The sequence below is a fragment of the Rhagoletis zephyria genome, unplaced genomic scaffold (assembly GCF_001687245.7).
Source record: "Rhagoletis zephyria isolate East Lansing unplaced genomic scaffold, Rhagoletis_zephyria_1.1 Rzeph_scaffold_00205, whole genome shotgun sequence".
NCBI lineage: Eukaryota > Metazoa > Arthropoda > Insecta > Diptera > Tephritidae > Rhagoletis > Rhagoletis zephyria.
Window position 1 is genome coordinate 52,738 of NW_016157289.1, and position 21,296 is coordinate 74,033.

Consider the following 21,296-nt stretch of genomic DNA (forward strand, 5'->3'; position numbering starts at 1 on the left):
TCTCCTGCTAAATACTTTGTTAATGGCTTTGTTATGTGTGCATACTTGTACACAAACTTCCTATAATACCCTGTCATTCCTAAGAAGCTTCTTAATTGCCTTAGCGTTCTTGGTACAGGATATTAATTGCTCTATTTCAATTTTTAAATCGTGTGTCTGAGCTGCAATAAGTTGTGCTAAAATTTCACTATCCGTACTCATTTTGTCCCTTTATAAATTTATTCACTTTGTCACTTTACAATTTATTCCCTTAAAATTATTCACTTAAAATTAATTTGTTTACTTTTCTCCGGTGGTAGGATACTTGATTGCTGTGATTTCTGGCAGAGCTCCTTCGTCCTTTGGAGGTCCTTAATGTCCAGATATCTTGGATAACTTGATTGATGAGTCTCAAACTACGTCAATTTAAGTTAGTTGATTGTGGGCACAGAAAATAAAAATTAACACTTATTGCTTTATTTCTCCTTTTTTTTTAACCCAAGGGTACTTTTTATAGCAATATTGAAAACTTTGATCTTAAGGATTGTCCGAAGTCCTTTTCCGATCAATAATTAATTTTTATATTCTTATGGCCCCTTCGTTGGGCGCCAGATAAGAACTCGCGGGTTGACTTGTCAGTCGTAACTCCAAATTGAGTCCGACTTTATTTAATTATACAATTCTTAATCTAACCTAAGCTGCTGTCGGTTGTTGTCACTGTCACTGCAATTTTTAGGAAGCTGTTTCCTTTTGTTTTATTTCCATAATGTATTTGATGATGCTCCGGTTGCTGTCGGTGCCGCTGCAATTTTAGGAATCTATTTTATTTTGTCTTATTTCCATAATGTATTTGGTGCTGCTGCCAGTTATTGTAACTGGTTGTCTGTTGTGCTATTGCTTTGTCATAATTATAATTATTCCAGAGAATTTGATATTTAAGACATTTGTGCAGGTGCACCAGATGTGACATCATTTGAATAGCTAAGATTATCAGAGTCAGCAGTTTTGGTGGGAAAGCGGTTGCATTCCTTAACTTATCTTGGTAACCGCTGCACCAATTTCTTCCAAACTTTGCACAGTTGTTAGCCTTGCTACAGCATACTATTGGCGGCAAACTATCGATGGCATAATTGATAGTAGACATCACTATCACAACTATCGATGGCAACCACTATCGCCCATATTTGAAGTACGATACTATCGATTAATTGCCATATCTGGGTATGATTTTTATGTACCATATCTATGTTTAAACGCGCTTGTGTGAAATTTTTTATAATACTCGTGCGGATAGTGTAACAAAATATGGACAAATATTTAACTTACAATGTAAAAAGTAACGTGTTTGTTATAGATATGTTTATATTGCATGTGTTTCATTATATGTAATAACTTTTACAGAAACCTAGAGCTTAAGTCATGAAACTTTTTGTACAAGAAAATCTCCACATAAAATCACAAAAGTAAAAATGTAAAATTTTAATAAGTAAATAAACAAGAATTTAAGTAAATTAATGAACATTTTATAGTGTCGCGACATATTTTTCTTTTTTTCTTTAAAGCTTATTAATTTTTTTATAAAAGCAACAATTAATAAAATTCCTCACAATTTCACCAAACTTTCAAAGTTAGGAATCAGAATTTTGAGAAAAGTGTTTGGTATGCAATTTTATAGTCCATTAAATTTTAGTATAATAAACAGTGTCACGCATTTTCTTCTATACAAAGAAGTTCGTTTTTATATGGAAGAAAATGCGTGACACTGTTAGCAAAAAAATTGACAAAAATCAACGAGATTCTTTAGCAACTTGAAACCTTATTTAAATAAATGAATTCATATAACCTTCAAACGTAACTTTTACATGTCTTTTTGCTGCATTCAAATAAAAAAAAAAAAATCATCCACAATATCGAGACATGGACGTCAGCGCACTATCGGCAAAAATGACTATCGGGACAATCGATAGCGACCAAAAAACGATGGTGTTCACTGTCGATAGTTTGCCACCACTACAGCATACCAAATGGCTGAACATTTTTAAATTCGGACAATAACCACGCCCACATCCCATACAACGGTAATTTGGAGAAATACGAAATCTTCGATAAATCAGTAAATATTAAAGCTAAATTATTTTAGATTGATGCTTGCAACAATTCTTTATCAAGAAATACGTTTATAATAAAATTTTGGAAAATGGGCGTGGCACCGCCCACTTATTATCACATATATGAATATCGGTAACCGTTCTACCAATTTGTACGAAGCTCGGTATGGTTATTGTGCTTGCCACATAAAAGCAAAACGTTGAAAATTATTGAAATCGGACTAAAATTGAGACCGCTTTTCATATAACGGCAAATTTCAGGAATGCTCGAAACTTCAATATTTCGAAATTTAAGGACGCTAATTTACTCAAAATTGATACACCACGGCTTACCATGTACGGTAGCTTTTGGAAAGGTGAAAATCGTATATTTAATACTTGCGCCGGGTATTTAATGTTCGGCTCGGCCCGAACTTAGACTTTCTTACTTGTTTTCTGTAAAAGTTATTACATATAATGAAACACATGCAATATAAACATATCTATAACAAACACGTAACCTTTTACATTGTGAGTTAGCTATTTGTCCATATTTTGTTACATTATCCGCACGGGTATTATAAAAATTTCACACAAACGCGTTTCAACATAGATATGGTACATAAAATCATACATAGATACTGCAATTCCTCGATATTATCGAACTTCAAATATGGCCGATGTTGGTCGCCATCGTTAGTTGCGATAGTGATGTCCCATCGATACTATCGATAGTGCCATCGATAGTTTGCCACCACTAGTTTGGCAGTCACAGCAGAACAAGGCACATTGAACAGGTAGTATCAGTATAGCAGCTGATATGATTTTTTTCACACACCATATAAAATGTGGACAAAAATAGAATTTTGGGCGGATTTAAATGAAAATTCGTTTCTTAGTAAAATTGAGGACATAAATTCAAAAATGCAATTTGATTTTGGATAACTTTCATACTTTCGCTGTAAATGCAGTGTGAAGATGACAATTTGGGTTATTGTGGTATTTACATAGGTATGTATGTACATATAATTCGTTCTATTTTCAAAAGTGAGGTGTCAAATGACAGGGCTTGGCCTGTGGATGTGCAGTTTTATTTTTTTTTTTGAAAGGGTTTCCACGTTTTAAAAATTCTATTAAAAGTATTTAATAAGTTAAATGAATTAGATATTTCAATACGGGTATCAACTTAAGTGGTTTTGAAAATGCTTTACTTCTAAACGACACGTGAACGGGTTGCCACATTAAAAAAAATCAAATTCACTTTAATTAGGGAAATAAGGTAACGGAAATATGTATATGAGTAGTCCACTTGCAAACAGCGTTATGTGCTTTTATAATAGAAAGCCATAAATTTGAAAAAACGACTACGCCAACAAGTAACATTTAAATATCTTTTTTATTATTACCTGAAAATTTGGATAAATAAGACCCTTATAAAATTGTAACATAACATAACATGTCATAAGATAACATTAACAGTCTATACGACCTAAAGCAGTTTTCTAAGCTGATCAGAAGATTGATACTTTTGAAAGTTTATAAATAAGTATGAAAACGACTTTTGGAAGAACATAGACTTCATAGGAAGTATAGGAATACTTATGAAGTTTTTTTTCTTTTGAAATGTTAGCATTTAACACAATGTTAAGAAAAGACATACATTTTCTTTTTATGCCAATATATGCTTAAAATATTGTTTTATATTTAAAAAGCACCGACGCCGACATTTCTCGCCGGACGCTTCAATGTTTGCAAAAAATGTCGAATCTTACATATGTACATAAGTACATATTACATATCCATGGTCCTCTTCAATAACGATACAATTCAAAGTTCAAAAAATAAAAAATGTTACTACTGTTAAGTTGCTCTTGTCTCTAACCCTTGTCCTATACATTTCCAACCCTTACTAACGTTAGCAGTAAGGATTTCTAAAGTAAGTTTTAAAGATTAGACATGGATTCGAGAAGGATTAGATACATGAACCACTTAACAGTAGTAACAGTTTTTATTTTTTGAATTTTGAATTGTGTCGTTATTGCACAGGATCATCGATATGTTCATACATAACAACCATCGAATGGTAGCAGCTTTCATCATTTATCTGATGATTTATGTACATACATATTATGTAAATTTTTTAAATAACCAAAAATGTGTGTCCCCTACCGCGACCTCTCTTTATGACCAGTTTTTATTGTCAAATCGATATTTTCATTTCCCAATACCAGGGGCTCCAATACCAATACCAGGGAGGATGGTTCCGTGCGCAGAAGTGGAAAACTTTTGACTGCCATTCACCTGGGAGTGGCCAGAAGCGATTCTTGTGCGTACGGTTCAAATCGCAGCTCACAACGTCCGGATATTTATATCCACGTATCCTCTGGGTAGCAACCAAACACCCGTTTGGGAGCGAGCTAAAGTGAGAAGGCGTAAAACTTCGCGTGCGCTGGGTTTGGGTCCCGCCACGTTAAAACCCCGCCCAATGAAAAAATCCAACAAGCCTCGGATGAGACCCCCTTTTTCTGATGACGACCACGGCAAACGTATAAAGGACTATGATTTAAGGGTATGCACCTGGAATATCCGGACCCTTAATGGGGAAGGTGCCTCTGCCCGGCTGGTTGATGTCCTCGGGAAGACAAAGGCTGACATCACCGCCATCCAAGAAATGCGATGGACGGGGCAAGGTAAAGTAAGCGTGAAGCCTTGCGACGTCTACTACAGTTGCCACGTAAAGGAGCGCAAATTCGGTGTTGGATTCGTGGTAGGAGAGAGACTCCGTCGCCGAGTACTGGCGTTCACCCCGGTGGACGAACGTCTAGCCACAATCCGCATCAAAGCTAGATTCTTCAACATCTCGCTCATCTGCGCCCATGCCCCGACGGAAGAGAAGGATGAGGCGTCCAAGGATCTCTTCTATGAGCGCTTGGAACGTACATATGAGCGCTGCCCCCGACACGATGTCAAAATCGTGCTTGGCGATTTTAATGCCAAGGTGGGCAAGGAAGGGATCTTTGGCGCCACTGTCGGAAAATTCAGCCTCCACGACGAAACGTCCGATAACGGACTGAGGCTGATCGACTTCGCCGGGGCCCGAAATATGGTAATATGTAGTACCAGGTTCCAGCATAAGAACATCCACCAAGCTACATGGCTGTCTCCAGATCGAAAAACGAGAAACCAAATCGATCATGTTGTGATAGACGGAAGGCATGCTTCAAGCGTTTTGGACGTACGTACACTCCGAGGGCCAAACATCGACTCGGACCACTATCTTGTTGTAGCCAAGATACGCACCCGCCTCTGTGCAGCAAAAAATGTGCGCCCAACAATGCAAGGAAAGCTTAACGTCGAAAAGCTGCAATCACAACAGACGGCCAATTTATTCGCCACTCGACTCACACACCTGCTCTCTGAGAGCACTCTTCAACAATCCGACGTACGCGAGCAGTGGAACCACATTTCCCGATCATTAAGTACCGCCGCCGAAGAAGTAGTTGGATTTCAGCGAGCCCGAAAGAACAACTGGTACGATGAGGAATGTCAAGAAGCCGCAGAGAAAAAAGATGCCGCCTACAGGGCCACGCTGCGATCGGGCGCAACGCGAGCCATGTGGGACCGTTATAGGGAACTGAAGAAGGAAGCGAGACGTATTTGCCGCAATAAGAAGAGAGAGGCCGAAATACGTGAGTGCGAAGAGCTTGAGATGCTGGCCGACAGGAAGAACGCCCGAAAATTCTACCAGAGGGTTAGGCGACTTACGGAAGGTTTCAAGACCGGGGCGAACTCCTGTAAGAACAACAATGGCGACCTAGTGACCGATGTCCAGAATATACTTAAATTGTGGAGGGAACACTTTTATAACCTACTGAATGGTAGCAGCGCTGAAAGTAGTGAGGAAGACGAACCCGAGTCCCCAGTCGATGATGATGGAATAGCTGTCCCACCGCCTGACTATGACGAGGTACGAATAGCGATTACGCGGCTGAAAAACAACAAAGCTGCTGGAGCTGACGGCCTGCCAGCCGAGCTATTCAAGTACGGCGGCGAGGAGCTGATTAGGTGCATGCATCAGCTCGTATGCAGAATATGGTCAGATGAACGCATGCCCGACGACTGGAATTTAAGTGTGCTCTGCCCAATCCACAAGAAAGGCGACCCCGCCATACGCGCCAACTACCGCGGAATTAGCCTTCTAAGCATAGGTTACAAGGTCTTATCGAGCGTATTGTGCGAAAGACTGAAGCCCACCGTCAACGAGCTGATTGGACCTTATCAGTGTGGCTTTAGGCCTGGAAAATCCACCATAGATCAGGTATTCACAATACGCCAAATCTTGGAAAAGACCCGCGAGAATAGGATCGACACACACCATCTATTTGTCGATTTCAAAGCCGCTTTCGACAGCACGAAGAGAAGTTGCCTTTATGCCGCGATGTCTGAATTTGGTATCCCCGCGAAACTAATACGGCTGTGTAAAATGACGTTGAGCAATACCACCAGCTCCGTCAGAATAGGGAAGGACCTCTCCGAGCCGTTTGATACCAAACGAGGTTTCAGACAAGGGGACCCCCTTTCGTGTGATTTCTTTAATCTTATGTTGGAGAAGATAATAAGAGCCGCAGAACTGAACCGCTCAGGCACAATACTTTATAAGAGCGTACAATTGCTGGCGTATGCCGACGACATCGATATTATCGGTAAAAACAAGGGCTACGTCTGTTCTGCCTTCTCGGGATTGGATAGAGAAGCAAAGCGAATGGGTCTGGTGGTGAACGAGGACAAAACGAAGTATCTCCTGTCAGCACACAAACAGTCAGAGCATACGCGTCTTGGCACCCACGTCACTGTTGACAGTTACAAGTTTGAAAAAGTAGACGACTTCGTTTATTTGGGAACCAGCATTAACACCAATAATAATGTCAGCCTTGAAATCCAACGGAGAATCACTCTTGCCAACAAGTGCTACTTTGGGCTGAGTAGGCAATTGAGAAGTAAAGTCCTCTCTCGTCGTACAAAGATCACACTCTATAAGTCACTCATCATGCCTGTGCTGGTGTATGGCGCGGAAGCATGGACAATGAAAGCATCTGATGAGGCGGCTCTTGGAGTTTTCGAGAGAAAGATTCTGCGAAAGATTTACGGACCTTTACGCGTTGGTGATGGCGAATATCGCAGACGATTTAACGATGAGCTGTATGAGCTTTACAACGATATAGACATAGTGCAGCGAATTAAAATTCAGCGGCTCCGCTGGCTTGGCCATGTCGTTCGGATGGACAGAAACGCTCCTGCTCTGAAAATATTCAACGCGGGCCGCGATGCTGGTAACAGAGGAAGAGGAAGGCCTCCTCTGCGTTGGAAAGACCAGGTGGAGAAGGACTTGGCTTCACTTGGCATTTTCAATTGGCGTCAGTTAGCACAGAAGAGAAATGACTGGCGTGCTGTTTTGGACTCGGCCAAAATCGCTTAGGCGGTTACAGCGCCAAATAAGAAGAAGAAGAATACCAGGGGCTCATACATATGGACACACATGTGAAGTAACAAGTTTTCTATTTCTAAGCAGAACATTATTTTGTATACATTTTTAAAAATCTAGTTTGTGAATCTCAAAGGCTTCTACAAACGAATTAAAAAATGCTACAAACAAATGCATGCGCCCTGCAAACCATTTTTTCGGAGTATTCTGCATTGTAAAGAAATTTGAAAGAATTCGTTAAGATTTAATTCGATCTTTTGCCGAATTTTCTAAAATGAAATAAATTACGCACGCTTCCATTCTTTTACGAAATTTCGGAAGAAAATCTGTGAAGCAACGAAAATAATGGTGCTATGTGAAGAATATCTTTCAGAAATTTTCCAGAATTTTCTTTATTTTTCGTACATAAATTACTTTACGAGTTCGTGTTAACCCCTTCATATAATTTTCTTTGAAAATTCGTAAAAAAAATCGTTACAGGGATGAGATACTCCTAACGATTTCCTTAAGATTTCGGGAACTTTGGTTTGCAGGGCGTATGGAAAGTTTGCTACTTCATATGTATGGAGCGCCTGGTATTGGGAAATGAAAATATCGTATTGTAAAACTAAAAATTGGTTCCACAGTATATACAGTAATAAAACCTTTTGAGTACTCCTCGGGGGTAAAATCTGATCAGGGTTGTTAATGAGAAGGAGCATGAATTTTGTTGATTCAGAGTTGTATACAAAATTACTGTGGTATGAAAGGGTGCAACAACCGTACTATGGCAGAGTGGCACAAGTCATGACTGTGTAATAGTGCCCGAAACTAATTGCAAAAGTGAAAAACATTGCAAATTATTGTTATTATTATAGATACTAGTACATTATATTATCATAGTTCAGTGTATAATTTGTTATATTACACCGTACATGATAATGAACTGTTAAATGCTGAAAACGCTTGTAACTTGTAGATCACTCAAACTTGGGTGTGCTTAATGGACTGTGTGGGCGGATGCGCTGGCGGGCATTGGGGTCTGTATAGCTAACAAAGACTTAAATATATTCGGAAATTTAGAATTTGGCTTGATAAAATCACAAAATTTACGTTTTTCATAAAAATATAATCTTACAATGGACTTTTTTTTTATATTTTAAACTTACATTTAAGAAAACTGCATTTAAGAAATTACGATTTGAGCTTTCCAGTTTATAAAACACAAGCGTTAATTATGCACTTAACTATTGATATTATTTTTCATTAAGCATGAATATCAGCATACATTAAAGATGAATATTATACTTAACCTACATTTTGTTCATAAATAACACATAATTATGTATAGTTTATCCTCGAAATGAACTTTTTCTAATCACGAGGCGAAATTCCCCACAGTAAGTGTTGCCGTGCACGAAAGCGCTGCACACAACCCAAAAGTACTCCTCGGGGACCAAATGGTGAAACACTGAAAAGGTTTATTACTGTATATACTGTGATTGGGTCTTTGTATAAAATTAGTCCACTTTCTTTATAAAAATATGCTGTTGGCTAAATATTTGGAGCGCCCTACATTGTTTCTCCATGTTTGTTATTTAACATAAGAGTCAGCTCTAACATTAACATTATGTAGCATTAAACGAAAACTTCCAAAAATACTCAAAAAATACTTGTGAAGGAACATCTTTTTTGTGGAAGTTTAACAGCATGGTACTGCTGATATATGTTCCTCTCTTTTTAGGAACATAATTTGTTTGAGTACTTTTTTTATGTGTACAGCGCTCAATATCTTCACTTCTCTTCCTTCCATACCCTTTTTGATAGAGTAGGAGTAGTTTACATATTTGAAGAAAACTTCACAGTGAGCAAACTGAATTCCGATGCAGACCTTTAGTATGTATCTGTAATAAAATAACAAATACGATATCGTAAACATTTGGCTTGACACAATTTTTATATTAGTTTAACTAAATTTGACTTTACAAACAAGCTAAAACCTTCTTAAACCTCTTTCGTCTGACCCTCATATGGTGATACCTATCTATTTCAATTACCTGATTCCTTTAATTCAAAAGGAATTTTACCTTTGAAACAGGTGGCAACCCTCTAGTAGTTAAGAAATTTTCGAACACATTTCGATTGATGCCCACCTCTTAATAGGTCATTTAACTTAAATAAAAAATCTAATTTAATTTTTTAACAGGTGGCAACTCTTTAAAAAAAAAACACCTCTATTCTCTACAGGTCGGCTTTTAATCTGACACTTCATTTTTGAAAATAGAACGAATCGTGCGGATCTGATGGCACTGACAAAAAATGATTTTATGCATTAGCAAAAAACGAATTACTGCAAAAAGTCTAAAAATTAACAGGTTTTTACTTCTTCTTTCGAAAGCTTAAACCCCGTAGAATAATAAAAAATAACATGTTTTTACACATATTTTTTATTCATTACATTAAATTTACCATTTTTTAATTTTGATTTAAAAAAAAAATGGTTTTTCTGGAATACCGCCGGGACACCCTGTGTTTATTTTTATTCCTGTACTATCCATATGGAAATAAAAAACGTCAAACCAACATTTTAGCTCTGATCCAATACTTTTCGTGTAAAATCCTGTAAAAATGTCAAACAGCAAAATTACTCTCTGAAGTGAGAGTAAAAAGTGAGTAACAACATAAAATACGGGAACAAAAAAATAATAATTTTTCCTTTAAAACCGTCGCTTGACACTTTTCATGATTTTACCATTTCGGGTAAAATCTTGCAACTTCATTCTCTACACAACTCTTCAAAAATCGCTCTCATTTACACGATTTTGGAATTTGGAGAACGGGATCATTTTTCCTGTAACTTCCTGCAAGTTCGTGTAAAAACTTGTAACTTCATGGAGTACTGGATCAGAGCTTTTATTTCAAAGAATGTATTTTTGACATTTGTTTCCGTAAAGAGCTTGCGCATGGCTATGTTCTTATTAAAATTCTTAGTTTAAATTTTTTCAACTTTGGTGACTTCCTGGCAGCATATAACTTATTTTATAGAGAAATTTCTGCTTAATATTTTTTAGTGGATAAATTACCTTTACAAAAATACCAAACACGTTCACATTGCAGTCAACGAATTTTTCGATTTTTGCCCAAATAGGCGACTCTGTGCGGCGCTACCTTTTGATATACATATGTACCTAATAAACATGTTTGTTAAATTCCAATTTGAGATGCATTTGAGAATCAGTCCTTTTCTCAAATTGCAAACGTTAAATCTCAAATGCATCTCAAATAACCGTTGATAGCGTTCTCAAACTAAAGAGCACTTTTTTAATATGAAATTTTCCTTTATTTTCAAATTGAGAAATGTTGCTTTCTGATCTGGAGCGGAACGAAATGAAACCCAGTTACTCTCATTGAAATATTTGTATAGTGTTGCCAATGATATATGTAAGAGAGTCACAGTTTTTATAGGAAAGGAATTTCTATTTATGCAGTTTAACAGTTTATTTAATAGCTTATTTATTCAGTTAGTTTAACAAAGAAAAATACGGTTGATGTAAAAAATTAGTTGCATAGTTTATTTTGAAATTAAACAAATTGCAACAATATAGCAGACTATCGATGGACTTCTACATCTGTGCCATGTTGACACAGATGGAACGGAACGGAATGCTAACAATTTTTTTTCAAATATTTCTCAAACCGTTCTTAAATTGATAAACAATGTTTGAGAAAATTTTTAGTCTCAAACGCTTGAAAATTTTTGTTCCAGTGTTTGTTGGGTATGTACGTATAATAATATGTATGTATCCGTATCTAGGAACCAACGAATATAATTTTTTAAATACAGCCATTATTAAATTTAACATAACTTTTTAATAGAAAATTTCAGTGCTTCTTTCAAGCTGTGCTAAATATACATGCGTGCGTCTTTATGAATTCGGTGCGATGATTGCTATGTATCGGATTTGGAAAGTTTTCCTAGTGGTGTTCCTTCTGAAAACTGCAAATATTGCAACAGGTAAGTAAAATGTCATGTGCTTAGAAAATACATGTATCTCTCTTTTGTCCGAACGTTATAGCTCAAAAATATAAGAATTGGGTTTTAAAGATTTAAGATGGGATTTCTGCATTGAATAAAAATAAATAATAATTAAAAAACATAACAAGTGGAATCTTAAAATTGAATTCAGTGGATCAAACTGTCATCACCCCTGGTCACTTAATTAGTCAAAAAATTGTTGATTTCTTGTAATGTAATTTCTAAGCCGCTGTGGTGTAGTGGTAAGCAGTGCGCGCTTTCACTCATCAGCAAACCCTGGTCAAAGCAACATCGCAAAAAATATAGAAAAAGGTTTTTTCTTAACAGCGGTCGTCCCTCGATGGCAATGGCAAACCTCCGAGTGTATTTCTGGGTGGGGTGCAACAAAGGCCATACGCAATAAAGCCATATGGCAATAAAGCCATATTTTTAGGCAATAAAGCCATATGGCTTTATTTCCAATCAGAAAGAGAAATAAAGCCATACAAAAAATTTTGCAAATGAGAAATAAAGCCATATTCTGAAATGACACTCTCAAGGCGGTGTTAACGGCGAATCTGAATTTTATCTGAACATTACGTCCAAATGATGTGTTTGTTGTAATTCATTATTAAATTCGCCTTGGACACACTCTTGAAACTGATATTGAATTATTTAAATTTATACAAATTATTACTAATAAAATGAAATAAATCATTATTTAATATTTCCGGATTTATTGGATATTGAAAAATAAATATATGTACTTAGGTAAGTTTTAATTTTGCGAGTGCATAACCTGGCGGGTGCACATTTGCTGGCTCCCCGCACCGCGCCGCGTGTGAAGGGTGGAGCGCGGGGGCCGGCGCAGCGCGCGCGGCGCGTGAACGGCGGAGCGCGGCGCGGCTGGACGCGAAGGAGAGTAATTGCATGTTTAAGGTGACGTTGTAGTTCAAGGCGGTTTAGTAGTTTTGTTGCGAACTTTTTCCATTGTTCAAATAAAAGAAACATAAAAATTTGAAAGCGAAATAAAGCCATATGGCTTAATTACCAATTGTAATTGGAAATAAAGCCATATCGAATTTATGGCCTTATTACCAAAAAAATATGGCTTTATTTCCAATATGGCTTTATTGCGTATGGCCTTATTGCACCCCACCGTATTTCTGCCATGAAAAACGGCTTCTCATAAAAATACAATCGCCGTTCGGAGTCGGCGTAAAACTGTAGGTCCCTTCGCTTTGTGTGACAACACCAAGGCGCACACCACAAATCGGAGGAGAAGCTCGGCCAAGCACTAACATATGTGTAAGCGCCAATCTAAAAAAAAAAAAAAAAATTGCTAACCAAAATGAGTAAAGTTGTAAGAAAGAAATTGAAAAAAGATGAATAAAACATACCAGACAGCCATTTCTGCGTACCTACCGTTATGACGTTCTTCCAGCAAACGAGCGATATGTGCATAAATTAGAAAACTGGTATATAATGTATGTATTTACATTTATAGAAATAAGCATAATAAATGAAATGTATAACTTTTTACCCTCTTTATTAAAACTTAAAATTTAGCGTGCAGAAACATGGCACATCTTCATCTTATTTTAATACAACAAATTTTTGTGGGCAATCCAAATTTGCTTGAATAACTACCTATTGATGCTGTGACCATCCGTCCCTTATTTTAACCCCTGTCCTTTATAATTTTTATTTTTTCTAAATAAAGGACGCCTTTTGTCCATTGTTTCTTAGGCTGTCCTTTAAATGAGCCCTCCATTTTCAGAGGTCAATTTTTAAGCAGATAATCTGAAAAATAAAAATGTCCCCTATAAAATATAAGTTGTGCACAGGTTCGTGTTACACGTTCAGTTTCCAGTTGCACTGAAAAAGAACAACAAACCTCCGCTGCCTTCGCCGTGTAATAGGATTTCTGATAAACGTATTTTGGCAGCAAAGGATGTCTTTGGTAAGGATTGGTCTCATTTTTTGGAATCGGCTAAAATCTGGTTACAGCGCCGTTCTAGAAGGGGAACTTGTACAATTAAATAATATAATTATCTGGTAAACATTTGATTTAAATTACGATATGGGTAAGGTACTTATATCATACAAGTTGTATGTAAGAATTCCCAAATAATTTTGAAAAAATGTCGTTTATTTTACGTTAATTAATATGATCACCGTACCCATTGATATATATTGATTTGTATGAATGTCTGCTCGAACGTATGTATGTATGTAAGCAAATAAATTTATGAGATTTATTAAATCGATTTTATCAATTAGTCCCAAATTCAACTGGCCCGCCTGAACTTTCCAAACTTGTAAAGCAAATATTGGCAAATCCTGTTCACTTGCAGAATTCGGACGAAGAAAAGTAAATTATTCTTATTGACTACATTGCTTTAGTTGTTAATACAATACAAACTAATGGCTTGTGGTTATCCAAAGTAAACAATACAAATTGACATCGAACGCCAAATCGGCAAAAGGAGGTATACTGCGGCGACAAGCCAAATAAAGAGCTACATACATATGTATGCAATTGAAAGACTGCAGCAATGGGATATTGTAGACATGAAGTGTGAATGCAAACTATAAGTACATATATACATATGTATGTACATACATACATATATCTACATATCGTCGCCTGGGTAAAAGATTGTCGTATGTTACGCATGTATGTACGTATGACGCTTACGACAATCTTTTACCCAGGCTACGATTTGTAGATAATAATAATAATAGATTGACGCTTACACATATGTTAGTGTTTGGCCGAGCTTCTCCTCCGATTTGTGGCGTGCGCCTTGATGTTGTCACACAAAGAGGAGGGGCCTACAGTTTTACGCCGACTCCGAACGGCGATTGTATTTTTATGAGAAGCTGTTTTTCATGGCAGAAATACTCTCGGACGTCTGCCATTGCCTGCCGATGAGCGACCACTGTTAGGAAAAAACCTTTTTTCTACATTTTTTTGCGTTGTTGCTTTGACCGGGGCTTGTACCCAGGCACTGCGGAGTGGAATCGCTCACTGCTTACCACTACACCACAGTTGCCGCCATATGTAGATACCCTACGGGAAATGTATCTAACTATAAGCTAACTTTAAGTTGATGTATATTTCCTTTGAGGACAGCTAACTATATTTGTATGGCGATGGCCGCGAAATAGTCAAGGGTGGTTACCTCTGCATTTGATGTAACTAACTACTTCTGGACATAAAATATCAATAGGAGAAACAAAATTTTATTTTTTTTTACTTTTTATTTATTTATTTATTTACTTTATTTTATTACATTTCATATATGAACAAATCTAAAAAATAGGTACACTCTCCAAAAAAAATTTTAATTTTTAAATTTGTGAGCACACCTATGTTTTATATATCATTTTATTCGTATTCTCTTAATAAATCGATTAATACAAGTGTAGCTCATTTTCATCAAGTGCTTCCAAACGAGGAATAAACATGAAATAAAAAACAAAAGAATAAGCTGGGTTAAAATTAAGTTGTTCAAGTTGTAAATTTTGAGAAAAGATTTTGATAGTTGAACTCACTTAATTGGGACGTTCTAAATTCAATGGCATCCCCCGTTTTACCAGATTGGCTCCGGTTTTCGAGATAACGGTATTTGAAAATTTGATCACATTTTAACTATTTTATAAATTACTCCCTCAGTTTTGAAGTTATTTTACTAAAATTTTGCACATAACGGGTTTTTAATATTACCTTAATTATTCCTTAAAAATCTCGAAATGGGAACACTTTAACATATAGCTCCAATACAACTGATTACTCATATATGTGTTTTTGCGCTATAACTCTAACTTCATGTCTGAATAATAAATTGTATGCATTCTATATGTTAAAGTGAACCTATACTAAATTTTTACCTGATTAATTGGAGGAGTTATAACGCAAAACATCGTCACTGTGTGTGCAAAATTTTAGTAAAATATCTTCAAAACTGAGGGAGTTTTTTTTATAAAATAGTTTAAATTTAAGCAAAGTAATAATCGGACAAAACTGAGGACGCCATTAAATTTAGAAGGCTCCAATTAAGTAAGAGCAACTATCAGAACCTTTGTCGAAAAAAATTTGATTTGATACCACGCTCGAAATATTCTGACTACAAGAAGGAGCATAATTTAAAGAACTAAATTGGGGTTTTTACACACTTCTAGAGAATATTTTTATGAAGCACTTTGCAGGTATATGCAACGTTATAAGGACTAGTAGTTATAAAAATATTTAGAGCGTTTCGACGTATTTTCCAAATGTGCCTTCAATTAAGATCTTTTTGGAATAAAAATTACGCTCAAGATCGCAGAATATTTTATCTTTAAAAGTTGGTTTATTCTGAAAGCCCATCTCTTGCTAAGGTAGCAAATTATTCGTAATTGTTTTTAGAATACAATACATACTTAAAAAGTTCTTAAAATTAAATGCTTTAAAAACTCGATAAACCGAAAATTTTGAAAATTGTGAAATGTGGAGTTACAGACTTTGAGTTACTTGCCGTTTCGTGATTTTTTAATGCACACTTTTCTTAACTACAGTGAAACCCGCTTAAGTACCTAACCCGCTTAGGTAACCAACATTTTTGGGCAATGTGAATTTTTGAATGTAATCTGAAGAAAATCCCTCTCTTAAGTACCTCCCCGCTTATTTACCCAACCCGCCTAAGTACCTCAATTTTTCGTACCCCATTTACCATTTTACCCATAATTTTCCCCTTTTAAGTGCTTTTTTAAAATTCGCTTAAGTACCCGCATCGAAGTACTTAAGCGGGTTCTTTTAAGTACCCAACCCGCCTAAGCGGGTTCTTTTAAGTACCCAACCCGCCTAAGTACCTCAAAAAGCTGACATTTTTCATGAGGTACTTAAGCGGGTTTTACTGTACTACATCTGAAGTATACACATAAGTGATAAATGCCCATTAAATTTCAAATCAGAATATTGTGTGCTTCAAAAGCTCTGACATAATTAATTTTGCCCATCCTAAAAATTACATAAAAAATTCACTTGTTTTCATTATTTTTTTTAATTGAANTCCATATTGTGTATGGTTGTTTTGCAACCTGTTCCATTTAAGCTGTTTCGGATTGGAATTATTTGGAATTTTCAAAATATATCGGTTTATCGAAATTTCAAGGTTATATAAGCTTATCGNAAACACCCATAATTCAAAAGTTATGCAGCAAATTGATCCAATTTTTTTTTTGAGGCTTCAAGTATACGTCAGTGAATTATATCCACNCAAAGAATTTACATTTTTGAGTTATCGAAATTTATCGAGCCCTCGAACTTCACGGTTATCGAAATTTGTCGAGTTAACGAATTTTGTTGAGTTATCGGATTTTAGTGTTCTTGAAATTCATCGAACTATCGATATGTATCAAATCATTGAAATTTATCGTTAAACTTGAATGTATCGGGTCAATTCCAAGTCCTGCCCAAGTCCTGNACCTGTTTTTTAGATTTGCCCATATGTTTACATATTCTGCTGCAGGTGGTCCCATATTCGAACTCCGTCAGAAATACAGTAAAACCCACTTAAGTACCTCACGAAAAATTCCAGCTTTATGAGATGCTTAGGCGGGTTGGGTACTTAAAAGAAGATATGTAAATCCATGAATAAAACATGAACATTTAATTAATTTAACATTTTATTAATTTGCTTAAGCGGGTTTCACTGTGTATTATGNTAGAAAAACTGTCGAATTTCGACAGTAACTGGCACTCTAGTATATATAATATGCGAAGGCATTTTTTGTGCAGCATGAATTTTAATTAAAGCTCTTGGCCTGTAGATGTGCAAACTGGTTTAATTTTTTTCGAAAAGAGTTGCCACCTGTCAAATAATTAAACTCAAGTTATTTACTATCATTTACACTATCATTTACAAATCATTCGAGCGGTTTTCGAGCATCTTGGTACTAAAAAAAGGCGTGNATTTTGTCTCCGTTCGTTTGGCGATTCTACCGAACCGATTTCAAAACCATCAACACCATTGGAAAGGCTTTTTTCTCTAGATGAGCAGACTTTTTTTTATGGTTTCAAAATTGGTTGNAATATAGTCGTAGGTATAGTAGTTTTGTAACTAGACCAAAGATAGTCCAAAAATTTAAAGCAATGTAATGTAAAACAGGTGAATTGTACTAAAAGTGGTCCGAATGTAATGCATAAGGTCCGAGTTTTGTTCTAAAATTGGTTACAATGTCATGGAGTAGCGGACAATGGGTATAATTAACGATTTGCTGAATGTAGGCTCTTAGTCGTCGAATTTTCATGTGCGGCGTTGGCATGTAGAGTGGGTATCCGCTTCGGAAATTTGAGAACCCCGGTTCGAATCGCAGCTGGCGCAAGCTTTATTTTTGTTTTGTTTTCCCCCAAAATTAGTTACAATGTAATGCAGAAGTGGACAATTGGTCCGAGCCTAGGACATTCAATGTTAAATGTAAATAGAATTTTACATGTTCTTGGACCAAACTTTGGACTAGTTACAATCACTTGCAGTCTAGGTTGTGGTGTGCTCTAAGTCTATTCCGAGGTCCTACAGGGTATTTACATCTGTTACTCAAAAGCCGAAATACCTACACACACATGCCTTTGTCTCCTTTTCTCACTTCCAACGCATGCACGTGTTTGCAAAATGATGACGAAGTGCTTTTATGTGGAAAATCATGTATGCCCATATATTTGAATAAAATAAACATATCTAGATGATATCAACCAATACTTCCCATATACCAAACGAAAGGAAGACCCTTGAACTTTTTATTAAAGAAAAAAAACAAAATCATTCGAGCGGTTTTCGAGCATTTTGGTACTAAAAAAAATGCGTGAGTACTAGGTACTCATGAAATTTAATGTGTAAACGTATGCGTACGGCAAAGCATAAAAGTACGTTTACATATAAATATAATCTCAATCAAAGCTCGTTAGCTGTCAAATTGGTTGTGCCTGTTATTCTCACAACTCAAGATCTCTGTTATTCTCACAACTCACAACTCGTATCAATTTTGAGTAAATTAGCGTCCTTAACTTTCGAAATATGTAGTTTCAAGCATTTCTGAAATTTACCGTTATATGAAAAGCGGCCGTAATTTTAGTCCGATTTCAATTATTTTCAACGTTTTGCTTTTACGTGGCATACATATATGTGATCATAAGTGGGCGGTGCCACGCCCATTTTCCAAAATTTTATCATAAACGTATTTCTTGGTAAAGAATTGTTGCAAGCATCAATTTTGAATAAATTAGCTTTAATATTTACTGATTTATCGAAGATTTCGTATTTCTCTCTATTACCGTTATATGGGATGTGGGCGTGGTTGTTGTCCGATTTTAAAAATTTTCGGCCATTTGGTATGCTGTAGCAAGGCTAACAACTGCGCCAGGTTTGGAAGAAATTGATGCAGCGGTTACCAAGGTATGCACATGCAACCATATGTGGGCGTGGCTACGCCCATTTTCCAAAAATAATCTTATTTGTCGTCTAAAAATTATTGTAAATATCAATTTTGAGTGAATTATCTTCAGTATTTACTAAAATATCGCTGTTTTCATATTTCTGAAAATTACTGTTATATGTGAGGTAGGCGTGGTTATTGTCCGATTTTGCCAATTTTCAATACTATCCGTCCTACGCCCGAAAGAAGTGCACGTACCAAGTTTCGTTAAGATATCTCAATATTTACTCGAGTTATCGTGTGCACAGACGGATGGACAGAGGGACGGACGGACGGACAGACAGTCACCGCTTAATCGATTTCTCTTTTCATTCTGATCATTTATGTATACATTTATTTATATCTATCTCGATTCGTTTTGCCTGCTACAAACAACCGTTATGGGAACAAAGTTATAATACCCTTGTGCACAAGTGCGCTCGGGTATAAAAATACCTTTCCAAACCTCTTTTCCTTGCTAGCGTCAATTTACATTTGACATTCCTTCTCTTCTTCGCAAGTATAATCGGTAAAACTAGGTTGGACACCAAAAAGTTATCGGTTTAATCTGAGATAATTTTATAATTGGTCACGTTCATAAGACGTAGCTGTTTAGCTCATCTGCTACGAAACTGCTGGCAACTGTTGAACCCAACAATTACGTCTTAGAAACGGCTTGATGAATATGCTGCCAAATGAACAGCTGATAAATGTAAACAAATGAAATTGCAACAAATAGAGATAGTTGCGCCGATACTATTTAGCATTCAACGCTGAGCGGCCGCCGTGTTGAAAAAATCGTTCAATGTTACAATGAATTAAACAGTGTAAAATTATATAGCAAACATCTTAAAAACATATATTTAGAAACGTAGTATTATTATAAAATATTTTATTTACTTTATCACGTCAGTAATATAAAATATAATAAATTTGTTTGCAACTGCCACCTAACAAAGCGGCGTTAAATTTAATATAAGCGGCGTAAGTCTTTTCGATCAGCTGTTTAGGCTAAGCCCAACACGTTGAGTACAGGTAGCGTAAAAATATTCCGCTGGAAAAAATGGCGGAAAGTTGCCAACTGTTGGGCTGAGCGTAACAACTCAACTGTGCGTTTCTAAGACAAACAGCCAACGGTTACCCAACAGCTACGACTTATGAACGCGCCCATTGTCTACATTTTGTGTGGCTATTCTCTTTTCCTGATTACAGATTAAGGAGTTAAGCTCCAAAACGAGGATAATCTTTTTATATGTAAACCTATTATTAGGCGATTCAGTTACAAACACAGACATGTAGATTAGGTTAGAAATTAAACATTAATTTCACTTAATTTTATTCATTTTGCTGATTTCATTTTTTTATTCTTTTTCATTTTTAGTTCTTTTAATACATGAAATTATCGGTATGATTTATAAAATATGATACTTGTATATCTATACTTGTGACTCAAGGGCGTTAAAATATCTTGAAAACACCACATCACTTACTGTTTTTTAGCTTGTAGTTTCAGCGTTTATATTTGTATACATATATTCCTAAACTTAGTTCTTCTTTTCGGAATATAATGTGTGGTTCTGCTTCATCTGTCGTTGGGTTTACGTTAAAGTCATGAATACATATAACATACGATCTTTTGTTTGCAAAATGGGGAGCTAAATTCATTTGTTCGCCATTTCCTCTTACTCTCGTCTTCTCTTTGTGCAATCTTGTTTAGCTCTGATCCAGTACTCAATGAGCTTAAAGGTTTTTACACGAACTTGCAGGAAGGATCCCGTAGTCCAAAATCATGTAAATGAGAGCGATTTTTGAAGAGTTGAGTAGAGAATGAAGTTGCAAGATTTTACCCGATGCTTTTTTTGCTCCCGTACTTTTTGCTGTTACTCAATTTTTACTCTCACTTCAGAGAGTGATTTTGCTGTTTAACATTTTTACAGGATTTTACACGAAAAGTATCTATTTGATCAGGGCTATTATATCATCCATACATATCTATATATTAATACGCTAACATAAATTTTGTCTCCGTTCGTTTGGCAATTCTACCGAACCGATTTCAAAACCAAGAACACCGTTGGCATTTTTCCGTAGATGAGCAGAATTTTTATGGTTTCACAATAGGTTGAAAATTACGGCCAAAACCATTGTTTAAACATTTTCGAAATGTGTATAGATGTTGCTGCAACATGTTCAATTTGACATGTTTCGCCTGTTGTTTCACTACACATTTGAAATTAAGCTTTGAAATAAAGATAAATATGAAGATGAAGAAATAAATGATAACGATGAAGTAAAA

At 36.1% G+C, this 21,296-nt stretch overlaps 1 protein-coding gene across 1 annotated transcript in view; it reads left to right on the forward strand.

Moving 5' to 3' along the window:
* The first annotated feature begins 11,476 nt into the window (after positions 1-11,476).
* Positions 11,477-21,296, forward strand: part of LOC108358090 (beta-1,3-glucosyltransferase) — a 140,795-nt gene continuing 130,975 nt past the window's right edge. The window contains exon 1 of the mRNA XM_017609235.1: positions 11,477-11,542. Coding sequence (XP_017464724.1) covers positions 11,479-11,542 — 64 coding nt within the window. The 5' untranslated portion in view covers positions 11,477-11,478. The remainder of the gene's footprint in view (positions 11,543-21,296) is intronic.